Below are 24,878 nucleotides of genomic sequence, written 5' to 3' on the forward strand. Positions count from 1 at the left end.
TATTTACCCCAGTGAACCATACTTCCTGGTATTCATGCCTTTGTGCAGTCCCCTCTTTTGTATCTGTGCGGGCCCTGTGGGACTCAGTGGTCACCAATCAAGTGTCCCAAAAGTGATGCTGTGTGATTTCTAAAGCTAGATCAGAAGGAACGTCGCAGTTTACATCTTGGCCTTTCGGAACCTTCACTTTCACGGTACCCAGACACCCTGTAAGAATACTACCCCGCTGGAGGCTTCACATGGAGCGGACCCAAGAAACTATGCAGAGGGAGTGGGGTCCAGCTGAGCCTAGGCTTCCAGACTTCCCACCGCAAACAGGTGAGTGACGCCCTTCTCCACTTTGGACCACCCTAGCCTCCAGTTAAATAGCACCATGTGAGCGCACTTAATGCCACGTGGGGCATCTGGTGTGGGTGGAGGGATGAGGTTGAGGTGGTTTTTTTTTTTTTTTTGGTAATTCTTGGCCCCTTGACTCGAATACCAGCCTTTGGAGTGCGCGCGCGCGCACCCACCCACTCACCCCTACCCACAGAGGGTGGGGAGGAGAAATCCGATGACCCCGTGAAAGGCACGCTTGCAGAGTCCAGGCAAACAAAGCCAACACAATTTCCGGCACCGCTTTTAGTAATGCCTTTTATAAATAAATCCTCACTTTTTAAGCATGATTTTCACGTACGAAAATAACTCTTGGAAATACATTCTTCTTTTGAAAAACAGGAGGAAACATTAGAAAACCTTCCCCCATCCCCAAAGAAACCATGGCTGTCGGTGTGGTGTGCATGCTTCCACGACTCTTCTGTGTTTACAAACACACAGTGCCATCAACAACACACTGCTCCACTTGCGTGTTGTCTGGTGGCTCACGCGCACCCCGCTCCTACGATGGAAACGATTTCACAACTTGCTCTCCTCTCTTTACGAAGTGTCGTAAAGTCTAGTTCGCTTCGGCGTCTCCCCCGGCGGCGTGAATCGCCACGTAAGCCCTCCTGTCCCCAGATGCAGAAGGGAGGGGTCGAAGGCTTCGGGCCCCGCGGCGGGGCGGAGACGGCGCACGGCGATGACGCACCGCGGTGTGCGCGGAGACGGCGGCAGCCACGACGCAGGGGAGGGGCGAAGGCTGCGGCAGCGTCAGGCGCGCGCACACGTTGCAGCTTCTTGCTTTCGGCGGGTTTGGAGAGGTTCTGACGGCCAGGCAGGCGCGGTGACAGGTAGCCGCAGACCGGCGGAGATGGCGACGCTCTGTCTGACCGTGAATGCCGGAGACCCTCCGCTGGGTAAGGGGCCGAGGCCGCCGACCTGCGTGGGTTGCATCAGCCGGGGAGGGTGCGGGGCAGGGAAGGTCGCCGCGCCCGGCGTTGCGCAGTGGCGGTCGCGGTCTGGGAGATTAGGCCTGCCCTTTCCCCGAAACTGTACACGGAGTAAGGTCTGCGCCCCTCGTCTTCCGTCCCTTGGCATGTAGGTCTGCTCCTGAAGACTGTTTTCTCGGGCATGGAGGGAGGCGTGGTATGAGCCCGGGTAGGGCGACACGTCGCTCAGCCTCGGACCTTTTCTCTAAGAGGGATGACTCTCAGCCAACTCCCGTCTCCCTTTTTGAAATGGCTTTCCCTGGAGACCTAGAGCTGCGCGTAGAAATACCGTTTTGAAAGTTAAAATCCCATCATCTTTCCCCTCTTTTAGCATACTCCCCTTTACTTACATATCCTTCCCTCCCTCTTCTCAGAAAAGATCTTCAATCCACTTGACTACCTTATGTTTCGTTGGGTTCAGGGGGAACAAGGCAGACAATTGTAGTAGTAGCTGAGATTGCATTACAACTGAGGTTGCATTTATTTTAAATTAATGGTGGCAGGGTAATTGCTGGAACACTCAAGTACACTGCGGACTGATAGGGCTGCTTTACTCCACACCCTTATGGATGTGGTCAACGCCAGAGTAAACGTCGGATCGGTCACCTTCCTAACACATGTTAAGTTATGTTTGGATTTGCTTTTTCTGTGTGGCCGAGGTTATTGTAGATAGCTTAGAATTTCTGCTTTTTTATTATTTTGGGAAATTACACAAAATAATTTGAGTAGTTTATTAATCTCCTATTTGTTAATGTGTATGCATAGTATAGACTCATCAGTACTTTGGTTTCTTCCTTTCTTTTTTTTTTTTAAGATTTTATTTTTGAGTAATCTCTACACCAAACATGGGGTTCGAACTCAGCTGTGAGATCAGGAGTCACCTGCTCTACAGACTAAGCCAGCCGGGTTCTGACACAAGTACTTTTTTAATGTGGGAGAGGTGCAGCCCTTTAGATGCAATTGGTCACAGGGTTGACAGAATTACTCATTACATTGTCAACTTCGGTGGTGTGCGGAGTCTTTTGGAATAAAACCCACAATTTAATAGCCATTTTAAATATTTAAAAAATGCTAATGTTTTAACATGTTGGTTCCAGTAATTACGGGCTAGCCTCACACAAATCAGTAAACTCTAAAGGAAATGCTCTTTGGGCTGGAAAGTACTAGACAGTGTGGTCTCATGGTTAAGAGCAAAAACATTTTTTCCTGGGGACCTGAGTCCAATCCTGGGTGGCACTTACTAGTTGTGGAACCTTGGCACGTTCGGCGTTTGGCTTCTCCCACAGTTCCTTTGATTAAGAAATGAGGAATAAATAGCCAATAAATAGATTAAATAAATAAATAGATTTTCTACATAGGGTTGGTTGCCAGAATTAAATGAGACTTTAGGTAAAATTCCTGGCACATTTTAGCTATTGAATAAGCTGTAGTTTTTACTAATGTTACTTAGCAAATCCCCGTGTTTCCTTAGTGATCACATTCTGACTATTCTGGAAGGGTATCTTGAAGAAATTTATTGTCATTTTGAACTGTAGACCAATTATAAATATATGTTTGCTTCTCCCCTCCTTGTTTTTTAATTTTTCCCACTGTTTAAGTACATCTTTAAATCGATAAAATTGGATGAAACATTTAGAAAAACAGATTGCTTTGCTGGAATTTCCCTGTTTTACATGCATTCAGCATGTGAAGTTTTTTTATAATGTTAAAATAATTTCAGACTTAAAAAGGTACAAGACTAGAACCAAGTACTTTTTCCCCCCTATACCCCTGGGGAGCATATTGCAGATAATGATGCTTCAACATCAGGAATACGCCAACATCCAGCTCTCTCAAGCAAGGAAACTCTTTACATGACCTGACAGGACCATCAAAATCAGGAAGTACACATTGATACCATCCTTCTGTTTAATGCACAGACCCTATTCATATTCCAACACTAATTGTTCCAGCAGTACGCTCGATAGTACAGGTATCAAAATCCAGAACCATGCTTTGCATCTAGTTGTCATGTTTCCAGTTTTTTTCAATCTGGAGTGTTTTTTCAGTCTTTCCTTGGCTTTCATAGCTTTGACCTCTCTGAAGACTAAAGACCAGTTACTAGAAGAATGTCCCGATTAGATTGTTTGTTGTTTCGTTGTGGCTGTATTCAGCTACACATCTTTGACAAGAGTAGCACAGAAGTGATTGGTTGTTCTTCATTGCAGCCCATCAATTGGTGCATGAATTTGATTTTTCCCATTACCGATGATCTAACCTTGATTGCTTAAGATGGTGTCAGCCCGCTTTACGGACTGCAAAGTTTTCTCTTTGCATTTGACAGGCATTTTGTGGGTGTGTTGCTTTAGAACCATGTAAACATTCCACTCAAACCTTCCTTTACTGGTGTCAGCATCCACTGATGCTTGCTACCCAACTTGATTATTATTAGGAAGACGCCAAAAGATGACCTTCTAATTCTCTTGGTCCTTCTGCATGTATTAGTTGGCATTTTTCTACCAGAAGACCTTTTTCTTTCCCTTTAAAAAAAATTCATAACAAAATGTACTCAGGTTATAATCTGTATTATTTACTTTTATTCTTTTAATTTAAAAATTTTTTTAAAAATTAGTTTTATTGAGCTATATTTTACTAAAATTTTTAATTTACTATAATTTACTAAGTTTATAATTTTTAGTGAATTATAATATAATTTACTATAATTTACTAAACTTCACCAATTTAAAATTGACAAATATGTACAGTTACCACCGTAATAATGATAGAGAATATTTATCTCGTTTCAGAAAGTTCCCTAATGCCCCTTTGCAGTCAGTTCCCTTTCCCCATCTCTGGTTCCTGATAGCCACTGATCTGCTTTCTGTCGCTATTCTGTTTTTTTCTAGAATTTCATATACCTTGAATCATATCGTATATATTCTTTTGTACCTAGGATAGTGCTTTGGGATTCATCTATCTTGTTGCCTATAACAGCATTTCATGCTTTTTATTTGCCATATAGGATTTGTTTGTATGAATACACAAAAACTTGTATTATTTACAATAGCAGTTACATTGCTACTGTTTGCCAGTAGGAGCCCCTCCAAGCTGGCCTCTGTGTTCTTTTGGCTTATTTGTTTGATGACGACTTGCTTTCTAGCACAAGATTTTCCAGGTCTGTCTTGTACCTTCCCTACTGCAGCCCTGTTTCCAGTGGAGCTTGATTTAGAAATCAATATCTGGTTGTTGGTGGTTCATGGTAGCCAAATTTAAAGGACAAAGGATTAATGAATCAATTTAGGATATATAATAGGCGTTGAGAGGCAGATTACACCGTGTTCTAGAGTTTAACTTCTGGACCACCTTAGGCCTGCATTCAATTCCTGAGTGCCACATATTTAGTCAAGGACTCTGGGTTCATTATTTAATCTTTCCAAGCCTTAATTTCCTCTTTTGTGAAATGAAGATAAATCTTAAGATCACTACAAATATTAAAAATTATAATGACTGTAAAGCATTTTAGCACAGTGCCTACCACATAGTAATCACTTGGATGCTATTAATAATAGTTTTTATACAAGGCACTCTTCTCATTTCTTGTCTCCTGAGGGAGGAAAAGATTTATTTTAATGTCCTTAACTGGAAGCTGAACATATTCAAAAGCAGTTGGACTATGCCAGTGAATAGTTTTTGATACGTTATTTTCCCGAGACAGGAGGATGATCCTTTCTCTTTATAGACTACTGGGAAAGAAGTATATTCCTTGCAGGACTTAATATTGGTTTGTTGAGTCATTCTTACTGCTTTATGATTCAGGTTTTAAATACTACATTGTTAATAAATATCTTTTCATCTCATTCCACGTAGGAGCTTTGCTGGCCGTAGAACATGTGAAGGACAACGTCAGCATTTCTGTTGAAGAAGGGAAAGNGAATATTCTTCATGTGTCTGAGTGAGTACTTTTATATCTGTTTCCAGTACTGAACAGCATTTTTTAAATATTCAGAATTCAATTTTCCATGCTTCTTTTATTTGCTAGTTGGTAGATACCTCTAGAAAGAAGTATGCTTTTCTTCCTCTTTTTTAAAAGAAGTATATCCACAGACTTATTTGTCAGCAAGCTGTCTGATCCCATTTATAATCTAAAAGAAACTAGAAACGTACAGAAAGGTTTTTTGTTTGTTTGTTTACTTCTCTGTTTTCACAGCTTTCTACAATGAGCATATATTGTTCTTGATTAAAGTGAATCATTTGCATCCCAGGATATACGGAAGATTAAAAGTCTTTTTTTCTGGAACCTACTGAAGAATAAAAAAGAATTGGAAAGGGAGATGATATTATCCTTAATTTTAGTTTAATGAAACTGAGAGATAGAAATAACCTGGTTTCAGATTCTTTTAAGAATACTTCACCACATAATAAAATCTGGACCAAATTGAAAGAAATTTTCAAAGGTATTCTCAAGCAGGATACAGATTTGAAATGTGTTTAAAAGGTCCATAATTAGGGGGCGCCTGGGTAGCGCAGTCGTTAAGCATCTGCCTTTGGCTCAGGGCGTGATCCCGGCGTTCCGGGATCGAGTCCCACATCGGGCTCCTCCACTGGGAGCCTGCTTCTTCCTCTCCCACTCCCCCTGCTGTGTTCCCTCTCTCGCTGGCTGTCTGTCAAATAAATAAAATCTTAAAAAAAAAAAAAAAAGGTCCATAATTAACTGAGAGACTTATACTGGGAAAGGGGCAAGATACATAAAAACACATACTTCACACACACTCTTCTCCCCATCTCCTCCTTCCTCCCAGTGTAGTTGTATCATCATTTTGGTTGGCTCACCATTCTATGTTCACACTGTAATAACCCAGTAAGTTTTATTCACTGCTGAGCGACGTGTTATGATTATTTTTTGTGTACAACTTTTACTTTTCCATGGAATAATGTTTGCTTTGTTCTCTTCTTCTGAAGCCTCTCTAATTCCTGATCTTTTCTACGTGACTTCAGGAGTTTGTAGGAATATTTTCTTGTGATTCAGTATTCTGAAATTTCACAGTAATATGCTCTGGTGTGGATCAGTTTTGTTTTTCTGTTTTGTTTTGTTTTGTTTTTTAAGATTTTATTTTTAAGTAATCTCTACACCCAATGTGGGGCTCAAACTCACAACCCCGAGATCAAGAGTCATATGTTCTACTGACTAAGCCAGCCTGGTGCCCTGTGTGGGTTTGTTTTTAATCTGTTCCCCTGGATGCTTGGTCTCCTTTCAATGTGGAAACTTGGAAATCCTTCTATTTTGGAAAATTGTAAAATTTTTTCTTCGATGATTTTCTCCTCCATTTTCTGTTCTTTATATGGATGTTGGGATTAAGTATCATCTTCATTTTTCACCTATTTTTTCTTTTTTCTTTACTTTCTGGAGGGTTCTTCAACTTTATCCTGTTTTTCTATTGAGTTTTCCATTTCTGCTATTATATTTTTAGTATCTAACAGCTCGTCTTTTTATTTTTTGAGTACTCTTTTTATAGTATCCTGTTCTTGTTTTATGACTGCAATATATTGTTTCATTGCTTAAAAGAAATTTATTTACTTTTTAAATTTTCTTTTCCCTAATTTGTCCAAGTTGCATTTTTCTGAGTGTTTGTTTTGGTTACTATCTTTCTTTTTTTTTTTTTAAACATAGAACTTTTTTTTTTTTAAGGATTTTATTTATTTATTCGACAGAGATAGAGACAGCCAGCGAGAGAGGGAACACAAGCAGGGGGAGTGGGAGAGGAAGAAGCAGGCTCATAGCGGAGGAGCCTGATGTGGGGCTCGATCCCATAACGCTGGGATCACGCCCTGAGCCGAAGGCAGACGCCCAACTGCTGTGCCACCCAGGCGCCCCTGGTTACTATCTTTCAAGTTAAAAGCTTTCTTCAAATATTTGGTAACTCCTGATGACCTTCTCAGATTTTAACTGGCATTTAAAGCTTTTTGTAAGTTCTGAACTGAAGGGTAGAGTTGGTAGCTCCGAGCATACTTTGGCATGGTCTGATTGAATAGTACATTTAGGGGGAACTTCTGATGTTAGTATCCTTAGCTATTTCTTCTTAGGCTGATCAGGTTATTAGTGAAGAATTTCAGTCTCCTGTTTGAAAGGTAAAGAGTTGATGCCAGAATATTTTGGAAGCTGAGGGTGGGAAGGAGGCTAAGGATCTCAACATCTAGTATGTATGTATTCATTCTCCCGGTTACCTGCATAAGTCAGTTCACAGCTGTGCCAGATTTCCCCCAGTTGAGAGACGCTTTGTTTTACTCTTTAGAGAATAAGGCTTTGGTTTTTGCCAAGATGGGGTAAGAGAAGTGGTTCAGCTGAGCAGAATAGTGTTTGGTGCTGTTTTCCAGTAATTTGTATATAGACTTTCTACCACCCCTCCTTATTTTTTTATTTATTTGTTTAATTAATTAATTAATTAATTAATTTTTAAAAGATTTTATTTATTTATTCGACAGGATAGAGACAGCCAGCGAGAGAGGGAACACAAGCAGGGGGAGTGGGAGAGGAAGAAGCAGGCTCATAGCGGAAGAGCCTGATGTGGGGCTTGATCCCATAACGCCGGGATCACGCCCTGAGCTGAAGGCAGACACTTAACCACTGTGCCACCCAGGAGCCCCACCCCTCCTTATTTTAGCCCTACTTCACTCTCACTTCCATTGATTCATTTTAGTCTTTTATGGATTCTAAAATTTAGGTTGGGTTGTTTTTCAGCTTTGTCTACTAAAAATTCAGTTTCTTCAGACCTGTTGAGTCCATCTGCTGTCTAGCTTCTTAAACTGTATTGTGACTATTTCTTCTCCTTAGTCTTGTTTTACTTATGGGTGTGTGTCTTTTAAAAAAATAATTTCTGCAGAACAGTTTTGGTGGGGTTTGAGCTGTCCTCTTTACTTGGAAGTTGATACAACTAGCCTCTTCATGACTGTATATCCCTGACTTCTCTGTCTTGATTTATTTGAAATCACTGTTATTCTTGATATCCCAGTTAAATTTTCATATTCCCACCACTGAATAGACAATAGTTAGAAGGACAAAGTATTATAGATAGTTCACTCTGAATTGTTGGATTTTGCTGAACATTCAGAACAAATTGGAATTTGATAGAAACAGTAAAGAATAAATTAGGCAGATTTTTTAAAAACTGTAGTTGAAAATACATGGCAAATATAAGGTTTATATTTTTATAGTTCTTTGTAAGTCTCATGACTCCTACTGATCTGCTAGAGCTGTGGTAATATTTTATCTCATGCTTGTATTCTAGAAGTGTGGTATTCACAGACATAAATTCCATACTTCGCTACTTGGCTCGAGTTGCAGCTACAGCTGGGCTCTATGGCTCTAACCTGCTGGAACATACTGAGGTAAGCAATGAACATTTCCTTGGGTTTGTTTTGATTTATGCTCTGTTCTTTTGAGAACTTCATTTTATTGTTGGCTTATATATATACTATTATTCTGTGGGGATATTCATGGAGTTTAGTGATAGACCTAGTTAAGGAATTCTCATCCTGTTTTTATTTTCAGGAAAAAAAAAAAAAAAAAAAAAACCAAAAACAAACACCTCATGTCTTCTAAGTTTGAACTTTTAATCCCATACCAGCTGTCCTGTTGGGTCAGTGAGTGCTGTTTTCTTCCTAGATTCCTAGAATTTCATAGCCGGATGTGACTGTATAGATCATTTCATTCAATTCCCTTAACTTTGCAGATGAGGCAGCAGGCCTAGAAACGCTAGGAGGTTTATCCAGGGTCACACACATAGTTTGGATCCCCTTTTCCTTTCTAGGTATATGCTTTAATTAATGACAGCAACAGTGGATTAACTTCCAGTACTGCTGTTTAGATGGTTTTTGTTTGTTTGTATTCAGCTTCAATTCTCCTAAGTTTTATGAAATTCAGGATACAAAGAAGAGTTTCCTAGGTATTTACTTTTAAGTTTCACAGGTAGATGAATCTGTTTGGGTAGGTATCACCTATTGGTTTTGATCAAGTGGGTTATTCCTTCCTGCTGCCAGTTCTCAAATTTTCGTTTTTCTTTTTCTTCTCTGAAGTGTTCCCTTGCACTCCTGGGGGAAAAAAAAAGCACAGAAATGTAACAATGAAATTTGTTTATTTAAATGCCAATTTAAATCTCAGGCAACCATAGTTAAATCCACATAATGGCAAATTCTGTAAGTTGAGTAAGATGGGCATGATTCTGAGGTCATTTGTTTGTTTAAATCTAAACCCCGAGGTGCATTTCTTTTCCATCTTTTTTGCCCACAGATTGATCACTGGTTGGAGTTTAGTGCTACAAAACTGTCTTCCTGTAATTTGTTTACTTCTGCAATCAACGAGCTCAATCATTGCCTGTCTCTGAGGACATACTTAGTTGGAAATTCCTTGAGCTTAGCAGATTTATGTGTTTGGGCCACCCTAAAAGGTATCATTTATTCTTCCTGAAGAATGTTCTATTTTTATTACTTGATATTTTGCTAGATAAGAAGTGTGCATGTTTCTATGTACTTATATATGGTGCACGTGTGTGTAGAGAGTCACTTAGGACTTCCTTGCAAAGGAATGACTGCCTCGGCTATTTTTTTTTTTAAGATTTTATTTATTTATTTGACAGAGAGACAGCCAGCGAGAGAGGGAACACGATCAGGGGGAGTGGGAGAGGAAGAAGCAGGCTCCCAACAGAGGAGCCTGATGCAGGGCTCGATTCCAGGACTCTGGGATCACGCCCTGAGCCGAAGGCAGACGCTCAACGACTAAGCCACCCAGGCGCCCCTGCCTTGGCTATTTTATTCCTGTCCGGGCACAGGAATTCCCAATCTTTTGCTGTCCCGAGATGTCTTCTCTCTCTCACTAACCCAGCTCCCTTCTGCTTGGGAAGCTGACCTTGGTCCTGCTAAAGAAGCCCTCATCCCATTTATGTCAGCACCTCTCCTGTCTCAGCCATTCCTTTACTCCAGACATTGTTGTTTCTGATTACTTAGTAGGGGTGTATGTGTGTTTGAGGGGGTGATCTGGAGTTGTTCCTCTTGGAGATCACGGAGTCTCTATGACTAGTTGGCAGCATGGTAAGATTATAGGATTGATGAGAGGTATGAAGAGGACTTAAATTTTGTTAGTTTATTTTCTTAAAAAAAAAAATAACAAAAACCTGAAGCAAATATGCCAGAAAGTTTTTTATCATTCTTCAGATTTGCATCATGTGGGGTTTTTTATGTTGTGTATACTATTTTTGTGGCTAAAACTTTTTTCCAAATTCAGTTAAACTGTTATAATAATAACCAACATGAAATGAAGGCCTTTTCTAATTAGATGTTTTCATGTACGTGTTTGAGATTTTCATCTTTTTTGATTTTTGATTTAATATTCATGAAAGGAAGATAATATCTTAAGGATGTAACTTTGTGATATCAAAAATTAAATTTTCCTTCAGTGCCTACTTTTGTTATTACATCTGAAGAAATGAGCTACTTTTTGATCTTGATTTCCTATTTTGTTTTCTAGTTGATCTGCTTAAAGCCTTTCCTTAATTATGAAATATGACATTGTCCTTATAGTGGGTGTGTGGTGGTGGTGAGGGCAGGATTTAGTTCACGTCAGTGAGTCGAACTGCAAAAATATTTTTAACTTCTGTGAATTCTGTAAAGTATATTAATATATTAGAAAACATTTTTTAAGATTTTATTTATTTATTTGAGAGAGAGAGAGCACAAGCAGGGGTGGGACATAGGGAGAGGGAGAAGCAGACTCCTCAGTGAGCAGGGAGCCGGACGTTGGCTCGATCCCAGGACCCCGGGATCACGACCCCAGCTGAAGGCATACGCTCAACCAACTGAGTCACTCATGCACCCTTAGAAAACATTTCAACGTATACCTAGATTGTAAATTTTTCATTATAGAAGTGCATTTTTTTTTTAAAGTAGGCTCCACTCCCAACGTGGGGCTTGAACTCAAGACCCTGGTATTAAGAGTCACGTGCTCTGTGGACTGAGCCAGCCAGGCGCCCCTGTAGTAGCACAACTTTAAGCCATCTCATTTACTTAAATTAACCACGACTAGAACTTTGCTTTTAAAGTTGTGGATCTATTGAATGGTTTTAAAATTATTTTTGCTAATAGGCAATGCTGCATGGCAGGAACAGTTGAAACAGAACAAAGCTCCAGTGCATGTAAAACGCTGGTTTGGCTTTCTCGAAGCCCAGCAGGCCTTCCAGTCTGTAGGTACCAAGTGGAATGTTTCAGCGAGCAAAGCTAAAGCGGTAAGCTTTTTTTAATGCTGATATCTTATTCTGTTTGCGACTGTAGATCTGAAAAGAAAATGATTCCTACCTGTAGTTTATTTTTCTTTTCATATGTGAAAAAGGATCTTCTCGGAAAAAATCTGTGGCGTCGATTAAGTCTTGGCTTGCCTTTAACTGTATAACTCCGTAAAGCCTTAATCTTTGTAATTGTATGTCTAAAATATTATGATCATCCAGTGTATGTCCCTTAGGAAATCCAAAATCCAAGTAACTAAAATCTCATTATTTCTAGCTAAACGATTTTTTTCTTCCTCCCAACTCTCCTGTTTGTTCATTTTTAACCATTGAGTCCTGGGCTTCTGCAGAGCCTTTTTGTTGATTGTTTAGGAGGATGTGTTGTAGAGCCCAGTAGAAAAGATTCTCTTCCCCACCCAGAGTCTCTCTACTTTGATCTGTTGTACTTACTAGGTGTGTGTACTGAAGTTTCAACTTAAAGGTTTTCCATTGCAGTAAAATTTGAAAACTACTGCTGCTTCGATAAAGATACCACAGTCCACTCAGTTGTTCTGGCTAAAAATTGTCACCATCCTTCACCATTTTTCCCATGTAATCAGTCACCAAGTTCTGTTCTTCTCATATCTATTGATATGTTTTCTGTCTCCACTATTACTGATTTTTGTTGAAGCCTCATTACCCCTTGGTTGATTTAATACCATAGTTTCATCCAAGGTCTCTTCTAGTTCAGCCTCTGCATTGTCCCGGGTATCATTTTAGAAAATACAAATAAATGGTCCCATTGCCCCTGGGATTTCCTCATGGCCTAAAACCTAAAAGCACGTGTATGAGGGGCTTCATATTTTGGATCTCGTTGACAATTTCAGCTTCCTTGCCCACCCACCCCACATGCATTTCTAACTTTTCATGGACATTGCACTGTCTTTGTGTGTTACCTGTGCTCTTGTTCCTTTTCTTAGAATGAAGGCCCTTATACATTGTGCATTTGATATATTTCCACTTACTTTTTAATTTAAGGTCCAGCTTGGTTCTTATTTCCTTTTAAGCTTTTCCTGATGATCCTAGAGGCTGTTGGTTAACTTCAAGTGACTGCTCTAACAGCACTCTATAAATGTATAGGTATATTTCTGTTACCAGTAGTTGGTTTTATTTACATCCTTCACAAGGTTTTGGGTCCTCAAGTGCAAGGACAACGTTCTAGTCCTCATTTGTCCCGTAACCATGCCTGGTACGTAGTGGATACTGAGTAAGTATTTGCTGAACAACTGTATTCTTAAACATTTAATGATCTAACTGTATTTGTTCTGCTTTACAGATACCTGAGAAAAAACAAGATGTTGGGAAATTTGTTGAGCTTCCAGGTGCTGAGATGGGAAAGGTTACTGTCAGATTTCCTCCAGAGGCTAGTGGGTAAGAAAATGTAACTTGTAATTACAATGGAGTATATTTAGTGGAAAAGCTTAAAGATAGTTAAGTACTTATAATAGTACTAGGTTACTAATAGTGAAGAAAATAAGATTTTAATTGTGGGAATCAAAATTCTAAACATCTTATTAGTCTATTTATTATTGACAACTAATGTTAATGTATTAAATTTGTAGTTTTAGCTTACTAATCAGACATTATTATTTTAATCCAGACAGAATTTTAATTATAAATAGAAAAATATCCATAAATAGAAAGCCTTAAATTTTATTTACATTTTGAGATTTTTCAGCTCTCATTTAATAAGGATTTGTATTTGTACCCTGAGCAGTCCTTTCAGTTAGCAGAAGTTATGGAAGAATTATTTTTAAGTTACTTTTTTTCTGAAATAAAAGGGCATCCTGAAAAGCCTCTTCCTTTTCAGTTCTTTCTATTGTTAGCAGGCTTCCCAATCCCTTTCACTTTGGCACCAACAGAAAATAACATTTGAATAGCTCTTTGGAGAAAAAGCCTTGTTCTGGCTGGCAGCCACCAGCCTGGGGCTGCCCCAGGCCTTGCCCAGCATTGCTCCGGGTTGAGGGCAATCTGCCTTGCGCATGCGTCAGCCTCTTTGAGCTGGACAAGGTTTGTAATAGCGGCCTTCCAGGGAGAGTAATACAATAAAATGCATCTTATTAAAGCAGTTAGCCTCAGGAACTCAGCCATTAGGAAAGAATTGTGCCATATTTGGTAAATGAGATGATTACTTTTTCCCAAATTTTGTTTAATTTCAGATTTTGTATTCTGTAGCTAAATTCTTACCCATTTGTGATAAGTAGAATGTGTAGACAATAGAAAGTAGCAGATAAGAAAAAACCATTTTATTTTAGCTGTTCTTTTTTTTTTTTTTTAAAGATTTTATTTATTTATTGGACAGAGATAGAGACAGCCAGCGAGAGAGAGGCAACACAAGCAGGGGGAGTGGGAGAGGAAGAAGCAGGCTCATAGCGGAGGAGCCTGATGTGGGGCTCGATCCCATAACGCCGGGATCACGCCCTGAGCCGAAGGCAGACGCTTAACCGCTGTGCCACCCAGGCGCCCCTATTTTAGCTGTTCTTAATAGTTCTCCACAAACTTTTCATAAGCATCACTGACAGGAAAATCTGTTGTAGAATTCCACATTTTCTCTCTGCTTTTCTAAGTTTTCTGATGAAGGGGGTGAAATAAAGGATAGCTAGAAGGAGATGAAAGAGAAATAATGAATTTGGAAAATTCACAGACTCAGTTATTAAGTGCTTGATTGGTAGTTGGACTGGGTGGAATCTCATAAGACTTACCATCTGTGCTTTACTTCCCACAGACATCCCGGGTCCTTGTGGCCCAGTATTCTGTCCTGTGTACTCAGTGTGTGAGGTCGTGGTTTCCCATTGGTAGTGACTTCAGTGGTTTGCTAAAGCCACTTTCTTAGCAGTGGCTGTTTTATAGCTCTGGCATTTGGACATTAGTCCTCGTAGAATCTTTTTATATTTTCTGTCGCTGTCATTTCTTAGAATAGTGAGTGCCTCATGTTTATGATTTGTGAAGTACATTTGTCTGCCGTAAATTACATCAATTTCAAAGGCCATGCTCCTGGCCAAATACAGTTTTGGGATTTGGAATATAAATCAGTTTTCAGGTGTTTTTGTCTTTTGTTTGTTTTTTATTTTACTATTCATAATTCTATCATATTCCTTTATACTGCTAAAGAATTCTTTGGTTTTTCTTTTTTCTTTTTCTTTTTTTTTAAAGATTTTAGTTTTAAGTAATCTCTACGTAGACCCATCAGGGGGCTTTAAAGTACAACCTTGAGATCAAGAGTTATATGCTCTACCAACTGAGCTAGCCAGCCTCCCCCTGTAATTTTTCTTTTTAGTAATTTTATTTTTCTTTGTCTTTCATCAAAGGCCAGAATGCTTGACTTTGTCTGTTTAAGATTTTATTTATTTGACAGAAAGCACAAAAGCAGGGGGAGTGGCAGGCAGAGGAAGTGGGGAGAAGCAGACTCCCCACTGAGTCGGGAGCCACGTGGGCCTCAGTCCCAAGACTCTGGGATCATGACCTGGGCTGAAGGCAGATACTTAACTGACTGAGCCACCCCGGTGCCCCGAAGGCTTGCCTTTTGCACTTTTTCTTATTCTTAGCTAACATATATAGAACCTATTATGAGCAGGTACTACCAAGTGTTGTGTTTAATTCTAATAGCAGTGTGAGGAAGGCACTTTAATGGCTACATTTTACAAATGGTTTCAGAAACTGATTCCTACAGCATTTTGGTAGTTTGCCAGACTTGTGCTGTCTGGCTCTAGAGTCCATTTGACTTAAAATTCTGCAGCCTATGTCTGTTACATGTGGCAGAACCCCAATTTGGCATTAGTACTAACTGACGCAGCATGACTTTTACTTTCTTAAGCTAGCTAGTTGTCTCTTGAGCTGATTATTTTAGTTACCTTGTGAACATTTTATAGTCCTTTTAGCTTTCTCGAAATTTAGGATTGTTAGAACCACATTATTTCAGATTCAGAAACAATATCTTTAAGATAATGGTTTGATTTCCTCACCTCTCTGAAATTAAATCCTTTATGTAAAGCCTAGTACATTAACTGTCATATAGTATGGGTACTCAGTGATTATTAGTTTGTTGTGTTTTTTCTTCCCAATGATGGGTATAGCGTGATACAGGTAGAACACTTTCAACAAAGACTATAGGTAGTGTTTCTGTTTCTTTTCTTGGAACTCACAGTCCTTTGTTTTATTTTTGGTATACCTTTTGTTTTAGAGTAGTTTTAGTTTACAGAAACGTAGCAGAGATAGTACAAAATGTTCCCGCATACACTGCACCCAGTTATCTGTAATGTTACCATTACTCTGGTACCTTTGTCACAACTGGTGAACCAATATCAATATATTGCTATTATTATCACTGAAACGCCATACCTTTTTTGGATTTTATTAGTTTTTCCCTAATGTCCTTTTTCTGTTTTAGAATCTCATCTGGGATACCAGTGACAGCCTTTTATGTTATGCAGAAAGTTTTGAATAACCCTAAATACATTGCTTTGTACTTGTCTGCGTTAACCTGTGCATATAAATTCTTCTTAACGTTGAATCATCAATCTAGGATGCTGCGTGAATTTCTGAAACATGGATTGATTTAAAAACTGATGTGAAGACTTGCAAGGACTTGTATTTTCCCCTCCCCTGTTGATACCAGCTGAGATCAGGTTGGCGTGAAACTAGGAAACTAGGGCATGGGACCATGGCTACCATTGGTGGAATCTAGTAAAAATTCACGAGAGCTGATTAAACTTCCTTGCTTCATGCTGTATTTGCTGCCCAGGAAAGGGTATTTTTAGCAGTAGTATAGGAGACTGCTTTTTACCCACTTCGCTGATCGAAGAGAATGTTGATAGAGAATATTATCAACAGTGCTTGTAACATATTTTATTCCTTATAATTGCCAACTGCGCATAGGAACAGAATAGTGTTTCCATGGGTTGTGATTCATGGAGCGTTGGTACTGGAAGGTCCCTTAGTGAAAATCCTTTTATTTTGGCTTCTGAGAAAACTGACGCCTTGAGAAAGTGGCTCTTCCGCAGCCTCCTGATCCCCATGTGCCCTTCATGGAGTCCTCACACGGCAGTGGTGACCTCAGAGGTGCCTCTCGCTGGTGTACATGAGGTGGGTGCTCGGTTCTCGCAGCATCAGGTCTTAGTGAAGAAGATACATTGTCGGGTAGCACCAGAAGCCATTTTGGAAGTTGTCCTCTAAATGACCATTCGTTTCCTCTGTAAGAAAAAAAGAAGATTTTCTTTAAGGTCGTTTTTTTTGTTTTTTTCTCCTTAAGGTTGTAATGTTAACAAATAACTTGTCCCTTTGTGAGATTTTACATATGAAATTGTTTCTTGTGATTATTTTATAAATGTTGTAGTCTTTTTCTTCCTGTGCGGTCAGATTTTGTATCACAGTACTTTTTTGTTAGAAAATAAAATATGACTGGAGTACCAGCTAGAAGGATTTTTGTTTAGTTCTCATCTCCTCAAAAAGGTTAAGTTTAAGTATTTAGTTAAAACATGTTAATGAGTTTCTTTGTGAAATGTTTTTGTTTTAGTTACTTACACATTGGGCATGCAAAAGCTGCTCTTCTGAACCAGCACTACCAGGTTAACTTTAAAGGGAAACTGATCATGAGATTTGATGACACAAATCCTGAAAAAGAAAAGGAAGATTTTGAGAAGGTAATTAAAGGTGTAGTGATGACCCTTTGTCAGAAAAGTTAATGAAAATTAGAGGGTGACCTGATACCTTCATGGTAGGAAAATTAAGTTTGTTCTCATAGCTGCTTTTTTCCCTCATCTGTATATTCCGTGTCTAAGACCTAAGCCAAGCAGTATTGAGCTCCCAGACCAAAAAACTTGAATTTAATTTTTTCTTCCTCAGTTGTACAATTTACCAAAGTGTGCTATATTTTCCTCTAAGTACCAATTTCTTAAATGAATTGGTCACTAGAGGCAGGTTTCCTTTTTGTCATTTAATTGTAAGTGTATGAATGAAACAAACACTTAAGTAGGTATTGGAAAATTGGGAAGGTTTGCTAGCCTCTTTTATCTTCTTTATTCAGAAGCACTGCAATATATTCAAAGAGAGGGCAAACAATTGTCAGTATGACCAATAATAACCAGTTTTCCAGAGTAAATGGAAAGCTCCATCATGAGATCAGCTTTCTCAGCTGAAAATTTGGAGACTAGCATAATGAATATTTTGGTTTTTTTCCTTTTCTGATCTAATATACAACTTGCACAACCATTTTCAGGCTTTTTTTTTTTTTTTTTTTTGACTGATGGTGTATAATTACATTTGCCCAAATGCAGTATCAAGGATTGAAAATACACAAGAAAATGCAAAAGATAAATTGATGGTTATTTTGGATTCTTTTTGCAGGTTATTTTGGAAGATGTTGCAATGTTGCATATCAAACCAGATCAATTTACTTACACTTCGGATCATTTTGAAACTATAATGAAATATGCAGAGAAGCTAATTCAGGAAGGGAAGGCTTATGTGGATGATACTCCCGCTGAGCAGATGAAAGCAGAACGTGAGCAGAGGATAGAATCCGAGCATAGGAAAAACTGTAAGGCACATTTAGTGTTTGTGTTTTAATTGATGGTCTTCTGTTCTACTTCTTCAGTAGAACAAGATTTCGATGAAAGATACTGATTTGAGACACATTTGGGAATATGATTCATACATTAATTCATCACAGAATTCTTTTTCTTTATCATCTTCACATTTTTTTTTACTTTGTTGGCATTACAACTGCATGCAAAGTGTGTGTGCCCTTAGTGTCGCACTTACTAAGTGCCGTCTTTTGCATTGTATTCATTCCGTTTGAATGGTTATTTCTGCAACTTTTTGTAGTTCTCCCAATTTAAATACTTAGCCTTTCTATAAAATGTTTGATGATTGTGTTATTAGGACCCAAATCTTCTTAGCATGTGGGTAAATGTGACTATAATATTGAATATAATATTTAAGCTTAGTATTACTTTATATCTCAGAAATACCACTTAATGAAAGAGCATATCTTTCTTACTAACTGCTTGTCGCCTGAACTACTGAATAGGGCTATTTTCATTCCGTAGTTACGTTGCCATAATTTCGTAATACTGTATTTAAATCTTGGGAACTGTATAGTAAATTCAGATTGTTACAGAAGTCTCTCTTTTTTGTCTCTCTCTTTTTTAAGTTCCCCTCATTTTCAAAGATAGTTAACAACTGTACTTTGAGACCTCACTTAATTTTTTGAGGGCAGGTAAAACATGTCCATTATCTTCAGGAGCTTCCACAGAGAAGCATTGTATAATAGTTCTTTCTTACTTACATGGGGCAGGTTTTCAATATTCTCACATAAATAGAACCATAGCCACTTGGGACATAGAATTCTTTTTTCTGGGATTAAACTTGTGTCATTGTTTTCTGTGATCTCTCATATTTTTCAATCCAAGAGTCTCCTGCTTTCCACAAGCCCTCCTGACTGGCAGGGCTTTCAGGGAGCCCACGGGCTCAGGCTCGCAGCCCGAGCCATGTTCTTTACCTGGGCATGGGCTGTAGCACTGATGCCTGTGGGCCCTGGTCTATGCCCTGGACCGATTTGGTCCATCCCCTGAGCATGAGGTGGCAAAGGGACACAATGCTTCTCCTTCAATGCAGTGTTAAATTTGAGGGGTCAGGGGCTGGCCAGTTGTGCTATGATGGGAAAATGGGAAATGCAGGATGAGAAAAACCTTCAGGCCTCTTTCTCTCTTACCTTTAATCAGTACTATATCAGTGTAATATATTGACTTCTTTGAAAAATATGTTTGTAGAGTATATTTTGTAAGTGTTCTGTGAGACTTCTTCATAAAAAAATGATGCATTTACCCCTCCCTCATACCAGATACTAGAACTATTGTAGTACTCTTAATCTAGTGGAGCGTGCTTACAATATGCGACTAAAATATGAAAATTTGTATCAAATTATGGGACTACTTAAATAATTTGAATTCAACTAGATTAGTAATACATTAGCTAAACTGTAATGTAATTATCGTTTTATAGCTATTGAGAAGAATCTGCAAATGTGGGAAGAAATGAAACAAGGGAGCCAGTTTGGTCAGTCCTGTTGTCTGAGAGCAAAAATTGACATGAGTAGTAACAATGGATGTATGAGAGACCCAACGCTTTATCGCTGTAAAATTCAGCCACATCCAAGAACTGGAAATAAATACAAGTGAGTGTATCTCTTTCATTATGCTTGGTGGCCTACTTTGATTTTGCTTTGATGATGTCTGTAAATACAGAGTAGATGCAGAATGATCAAGAGACTTGGGTCTTTGTTCACCCACAGGTTAGTAACTGCTATTGGTAAAGCGTGTAACCTAATCTCTTGGGGTGTTTACTCACCTATTGATTAAGGTTATGCTAGGTTATTTTTTTTTTTTTTTAAAGATTTTGTTTATTTATTTGACAGAGATAGAGACAGCCAGCGAGAGAGGGAACACAGCAGGGGGAGTGGGGGAGGAAGAAGCAGGCTCATAGCTGAGGAGCCTGATGTGGGGCTCGATCCCATAACGCCGGGATCATGCCCTGAGCCGAAGGCAGACGCTTAACCGCTGTGCCACCCAGACGCCCCTATGCTGGGTTATTTCTAAGGTCATTTCCATCTCTAAAAGTTCTTCACTCTGCCTATAGTTGCTTTTTTGGTATTGATTAGGTTTATTGTGGTGTGTATCTTTAGATGAAGATACTTCTGTTCCTCTTATAAACTTGGATTCTGCTGGGCATAAATTGATTCACGAAAGTGATAGAACTGAAAATTTACAGAAACGTGAACAATGTAAAAGTATCATGTGTCTTTTTTCTAGTTTTGATTCGTTTTCTATGTGGGTTTTCAGTTAACGATTTTTTTCTTTAAATGGGTTCCCCTCCTCTATTAATTTACCTTTATAAAGTAATTGTATTTTTTTTTTTACTTTGAAGAAGCCTACTACATGTAAGTACTCATTCAACACTTCTGAAGAGATTAGTGAATGTAAATGCTAACCTGTTAGCTAATGTAACTTTCTTTAAATGTGTGGGTGTAGATGTGTGTGTCCATATGTGTTATACATGTGGTTACAGGTATCTACATAAGTCTCTTATTTTTAACAGGGTACTTTCTTATTTTATTAAGCAGATACTTTGAATACATTTGCAGAAGTGAGTTTGTATTTACATTTTCAGTATCAAATAGTTGCCAAGAATAATGCAGTAGCATTTTAATGAAGTATCCTAAAAATTAGAGGCATAATGCAATATTATATTTGTTAAAATTCAAATTAAAATTGTGCATTGTGTACATTATTTTAATCAGAAATTGTTTTTAAGATTTCATCTTAAATGGAATTTTAATTAACCGTCTTCTCGTCAGAGAAGGAAATGCTTTGTTCTTAAATTCATTTAGTTACAGGAGATTTAAGCTTAGGTATTTACTCAAGTATGGGATTAAGATATTGAAAAGCTAAAAATTCCCTTGAATTTTTATGTACAGTTGACCCTTGAGGAATGCAGGGAATTAGGGCGCCAACACCCTGTGCATCAAAAATCTGTATATAACTTGTGATTCCCCCAGAACTTAGCTACTGGTAGCCTCCTGTTGACCAGAAGGCTACTGATAACATAAAGTCATTTAACACATATTTTGTATGTTATATGTATTATATATTGTACTCTTAAAATAAGCCAGAGAAAATAAAATGTTATTAAGAAAGTCATAAAAATATATTTGTAGTGCTGTACTGTATTTATAAAAATGCGTGTATAAGTGGACCCATGCAGTTCTAATTTGTGTTGTTCAAGGGTCAGCTGTATTTTGCTTTTTACTTTTCTACCATGCTCTACATTGGCAGTTACAGAAGTATGATTATAGAATTTGCTATTTCAATACCCAGTTGTCTGTTAAATTGCCAATTTGCTTTTTTGTTTAAATATTGAGTGGGTTAACTAATTTATTCTCAAAGACTGAAGATATTTTGATATACTTCGAATATAATAGGTTATAAAACCTGTTGATTTTTAAGATATTCCTAACTTGTAAGGAATTATATTTCAAATTGCTGTTGCTTCTTATAATGCATAATCTAAGATGGAAAGGGTAAAAGCTTCATTTTGCTTTTCAATATATTCCCTTTTTTTCCAGTGTTTATCCGACATATGATTTTGCCTGCCCCATAGTTGACAGTATTGAAGGCGTTACACACGCCCTGAGAACAACAGAATACCATGACAGAGATGAACAGTTTTATTGGATTATTGAAGCCTTAGGCATAAGAAAACCATATATTTGGGAATATAGCCGACTAAATCTCAACAACACAGTGCTCTCCAAAAGAAAACTCACATGGTTTGTCAACGAAGGATTGGTAGATGGATGGTATGTTTACTGTGACCTAGAATTGAGAGGAAGTAGTAAGAACATGGTCTATCAGTGGTTGTAAAACTGTTTTCAGGGGTGGGGTGGGGGTATGAATGGGAAGAGTTTGAATGGGTGGGCCTCTAGGGTTTCTGGTCCTTACCTTTATTTCATCCAGCGCATCAAGTCCCCCTACCGCTCTCTAAGGCTACAAACATGGAGTGCCCATTTGGACCCTGGTGCATGGGAATGCAAAACACACAAGGGCACATTCTCTGCAGATCTTAGCGTTTTGTAGAAAAGTAGTTGTGACTCTGGTTCTTTGTATATCTGGTTACCATTCTCCACACTCAGCTGAGGCTCTGAGGCTTTTCTTTTTAGCTGGGTCCCAGGAAGGCCAAAAAATGCCTTGAGTTAAGGTGAAGACATAGATGGTCTCTGCCTTGGTGGTGAGGACCCGCTTTGTGGAGCTGTTGGTTGCCAGAGGACTAGGCATCCAGGAAAAGTTTGCAAATCTCTCTAGTATATTAATAACCTATACAGGATTTCTGCGAGAAAGTGGAATACAAAAATTAAAGTCATCTTGTAGCCATATATCTGTGTAAATGAAACCTGTTCAGATGAGTTACCAGGATGCTAAGTCTAAGAATTTTTTTTATCTGAATTAACAAGAACGTATTTACTAGTTTCTGTTAGCATCGCGTAATACTGACATGTTAAGTATATTTTGAAAACTATATATTTTATACTGGTTTATTGTAGAGCTGAATTTTATAAAAGGCAAGTTTATCTTGGGCTCCAGGCAAAGGTTTTTATTGCAAACTTACTGAAGTTTGTATAACCCAAAGGGCTTCGTAAAGTATATTCATACGTGGATGACATGATACCATCTCTTATCTGATTCTCATGGTTGTATGTAGAATAGGGACCTTGAATATTTGTTAAATAAAAAGCAAATAAGAATGTTTTAATGCATGGCTTTTCCATATTTGAAGACGTCACCTCTGTGTCTTTTTTGAAATGTACTTTTACTATTTCTACTAGTGCATTTATTTTACCAGGCAGTGTTTGACTAGTAGGTAGTTTTCCTCTTCCATGAATGTGGGCTCACTGGTATTATGATCTACCCAATTATTATATAAACAACTCAGTCCAAATATTTTACAAGCTGACTATAATTTATTATTCATTAGGTACTTTGTACTGCTTGTGTTTGTACTTTAAAAAGATCTCATTGGTACTTACCAATTTCCCTATTTCCCAGGGATGACCCAAGGTTTCCTACAGTTCGCGGTGTGCTCAGGAGGGGGATGACCGTTGAAGGGCTGAAACAGTTTATTGCTGCTCAGGTAACCTACACTTTGTTGAGTTTTCAAGTGTCTTATTAATATCCCTTTAGTCGCTGTTATTTCTGTTCATTCTATTCCTTGTTCCTTATAATGCAAGGATAGAATTTTTTTTTTTCTAAGGAGCATGTTTATAATAGTGGGAAATTGAAAATGTCTTACTCTTGTAAGCTGAAGTGGGACAAAGGCAGCCTCTGGTATTTTTATATAGTGAAATACATGGCTCTTGACTGTGGCTGTTCAGAGTAACCAAAGTAGTTTGTGCATACTGGGTTTTATATTCCAGTGGACGTAAACGTGCAGGTATTTATTGGGTTTATTTTTCTCTAACATGCTTAGCTTAAATATGCTAATGAATACTTTTTGCCTCTATTGATTTTTCTAGGGCTCTTCACGTTCAATTGTGAACATGGAATGGGACAAAATTTGGGCATTTAATAAAAAGGTACACATTTTGACTCTTGGTCCTTCTTTCTTGTGCCTAACTCCTGAATAATACAATATGTGTAGAATTCACTAGTGTGTTCATTGTAGAGAAAATTTTGTGAAAAACATTAACATTTTGCAGACCTTCAGGAAAATGGAATGTTTTCCTTTTTTAAACTTATAAAGAGCATTAAGCCTGTTAGGTATACCAAACAAGTCACAATGATTAAAACTAACTTGGAGTTAATGGGGAGCGGTAACAGTTTTTTCCTTAAATCTTTTATGAACACTGCATTTCATTTTTCTGCTTTCAAGCTGCGAGCTCTCTGTAAGAAGGTATTACTTAACGCTTTTATTTGCCTTACTTAGCACATAGCTTTTAGCATATTACATGTTATAACCTGAGATGTTATACAGCTTTGAAGCACAATCACATTTATATAAAAGACTTGCTTATACAAATCAACTGAAAATGCATTATTCCTAGTTTTAAAAAACATGTCCTCTGGTTTTCTTAGTGGCAAAGGGAAGATTTGGCTAACTTCATTCCACTGTTCCCTTGTGTGCTGAGAGGACAGAGTTTTAAAGTTGTATGTTTCACTGAATTGTATTGAAGGTTCACTAATTATAATTCCTGTGTCTTATTGAATCTAGCTTTTTTTTTTTTTTAACTGTTCCTTAAAGTCAAATAAGGAATACTGCATATCGACATTGTTAATTACCAATTGGAAGCGGATGCTTAGACACTATAATAAGGCAAATCATTAAAATGCCATGTTTTAAACTATAGTTTCTGTGATTGTGTTCTGTACTTCTTTTTTCTTATTGCTGCTTGATTGTGCTGATGCCTTGCTTCAAGAAATACTTGCTTGTCTCGCATGTGTCTTGAATTTGTTTTATTTAGTCTTGTGTGTTTTTGATACATAAAGGAACTAATTGGTTCTTTCTGTTGCTGCAGTTACTAATAATAAATACAAGTAGAATTTACAGGCAAAGTTAATTTGGTGTACTTTTCATTAATAACCCAGATTTTAAAGGTTTCAAGTTTTAAAGTTATACATGTGTACTTAGTTCAAATACATGAACTATATTTCACCATGGTCAGAGAGGTCTGTAGGGTCTGTTAAGGTGAGCAGCATAT

The 24,878-nt window shown here is 38.1% G+C and overlaps 1 protein-coding gene across 1 annotated transcript in view; it reads left to right on the forward strand.

Moving 5' to 3' along the window:
- Positions 1 to 1,086: 1,086 nt before the first annotated feature.
- The window catches only part of EPRS1 (glutamyl-prolyl-tRNA synthetase 1), a 65,502-nt gene continuing 41,710 nt past the window's right edge, over positions 1,087 to 24,878 (forward strand). Inside the window, exons 1-12 of the mRNA XM_040636011.1 lie at positions 1,087 to 1,274; positions 5,193 to 5,277; positions 8,609 to 8,708; positions 9,610 to 9,766; positions 11,457 to 11,596; positions 12,909 to 13,003; positions 17,145 to 17,271; positions 17,975 to 18,167; positions 19,634 to 19,805; positions 21,753 to 21,986; positions 23,230 to 23,314; positions 23,697 to 23,756. Of these exons, the coding sequence (XP_040491945.1) occupies positions 1,229 to 1,274; positions 5,193 to 5,277; positions 8,609 to 8,708; positions 9,610 to 9,766; positions 11,457 to 11,596; positions 12,909 to 13,003; positions 17,145 to 17,271; positions 17,975 to 18,167; positions 19,634 to 19,805; positions 21,753 to 21,986; positions 23,230 to 23,314; positions 23,697 to 23,756 (1,494 nt within the window). The 5' untranslated portion in view covers positions 1,087 to 1,228. The remainder of the gene's footprint in view (positions 1,275 to 5,192; positions 5,278 to 8,608; positions 8,709 to 9,609; positions 9,767 to 11,456; positions 11,597 to 12,908; positions 13,004 to 17,144; positions 17,272 to 17,974; positions 18,168 to 19,633; positions 19,806 to 21,752; positions 21,987 to 23,229; positions 23,315 to 23,696; positions 23,757 to 24,878) is intronic.

Source organism: Ursus maritimus, unplaced genomic scaffold (genome assembly GCF_017311325.1).
Source record: "Ursus maritimus isolate PB19 unplaced genomic scaffold, ASM1731132v1 scaffold_2, whole genome shotgun sequence".
Taxonomy (NCBI): Eukaryota; Metazoa; Chordata; class Mammalia; order Carnivora; family Ursidae; genus Ursus; species Ursus maritimus.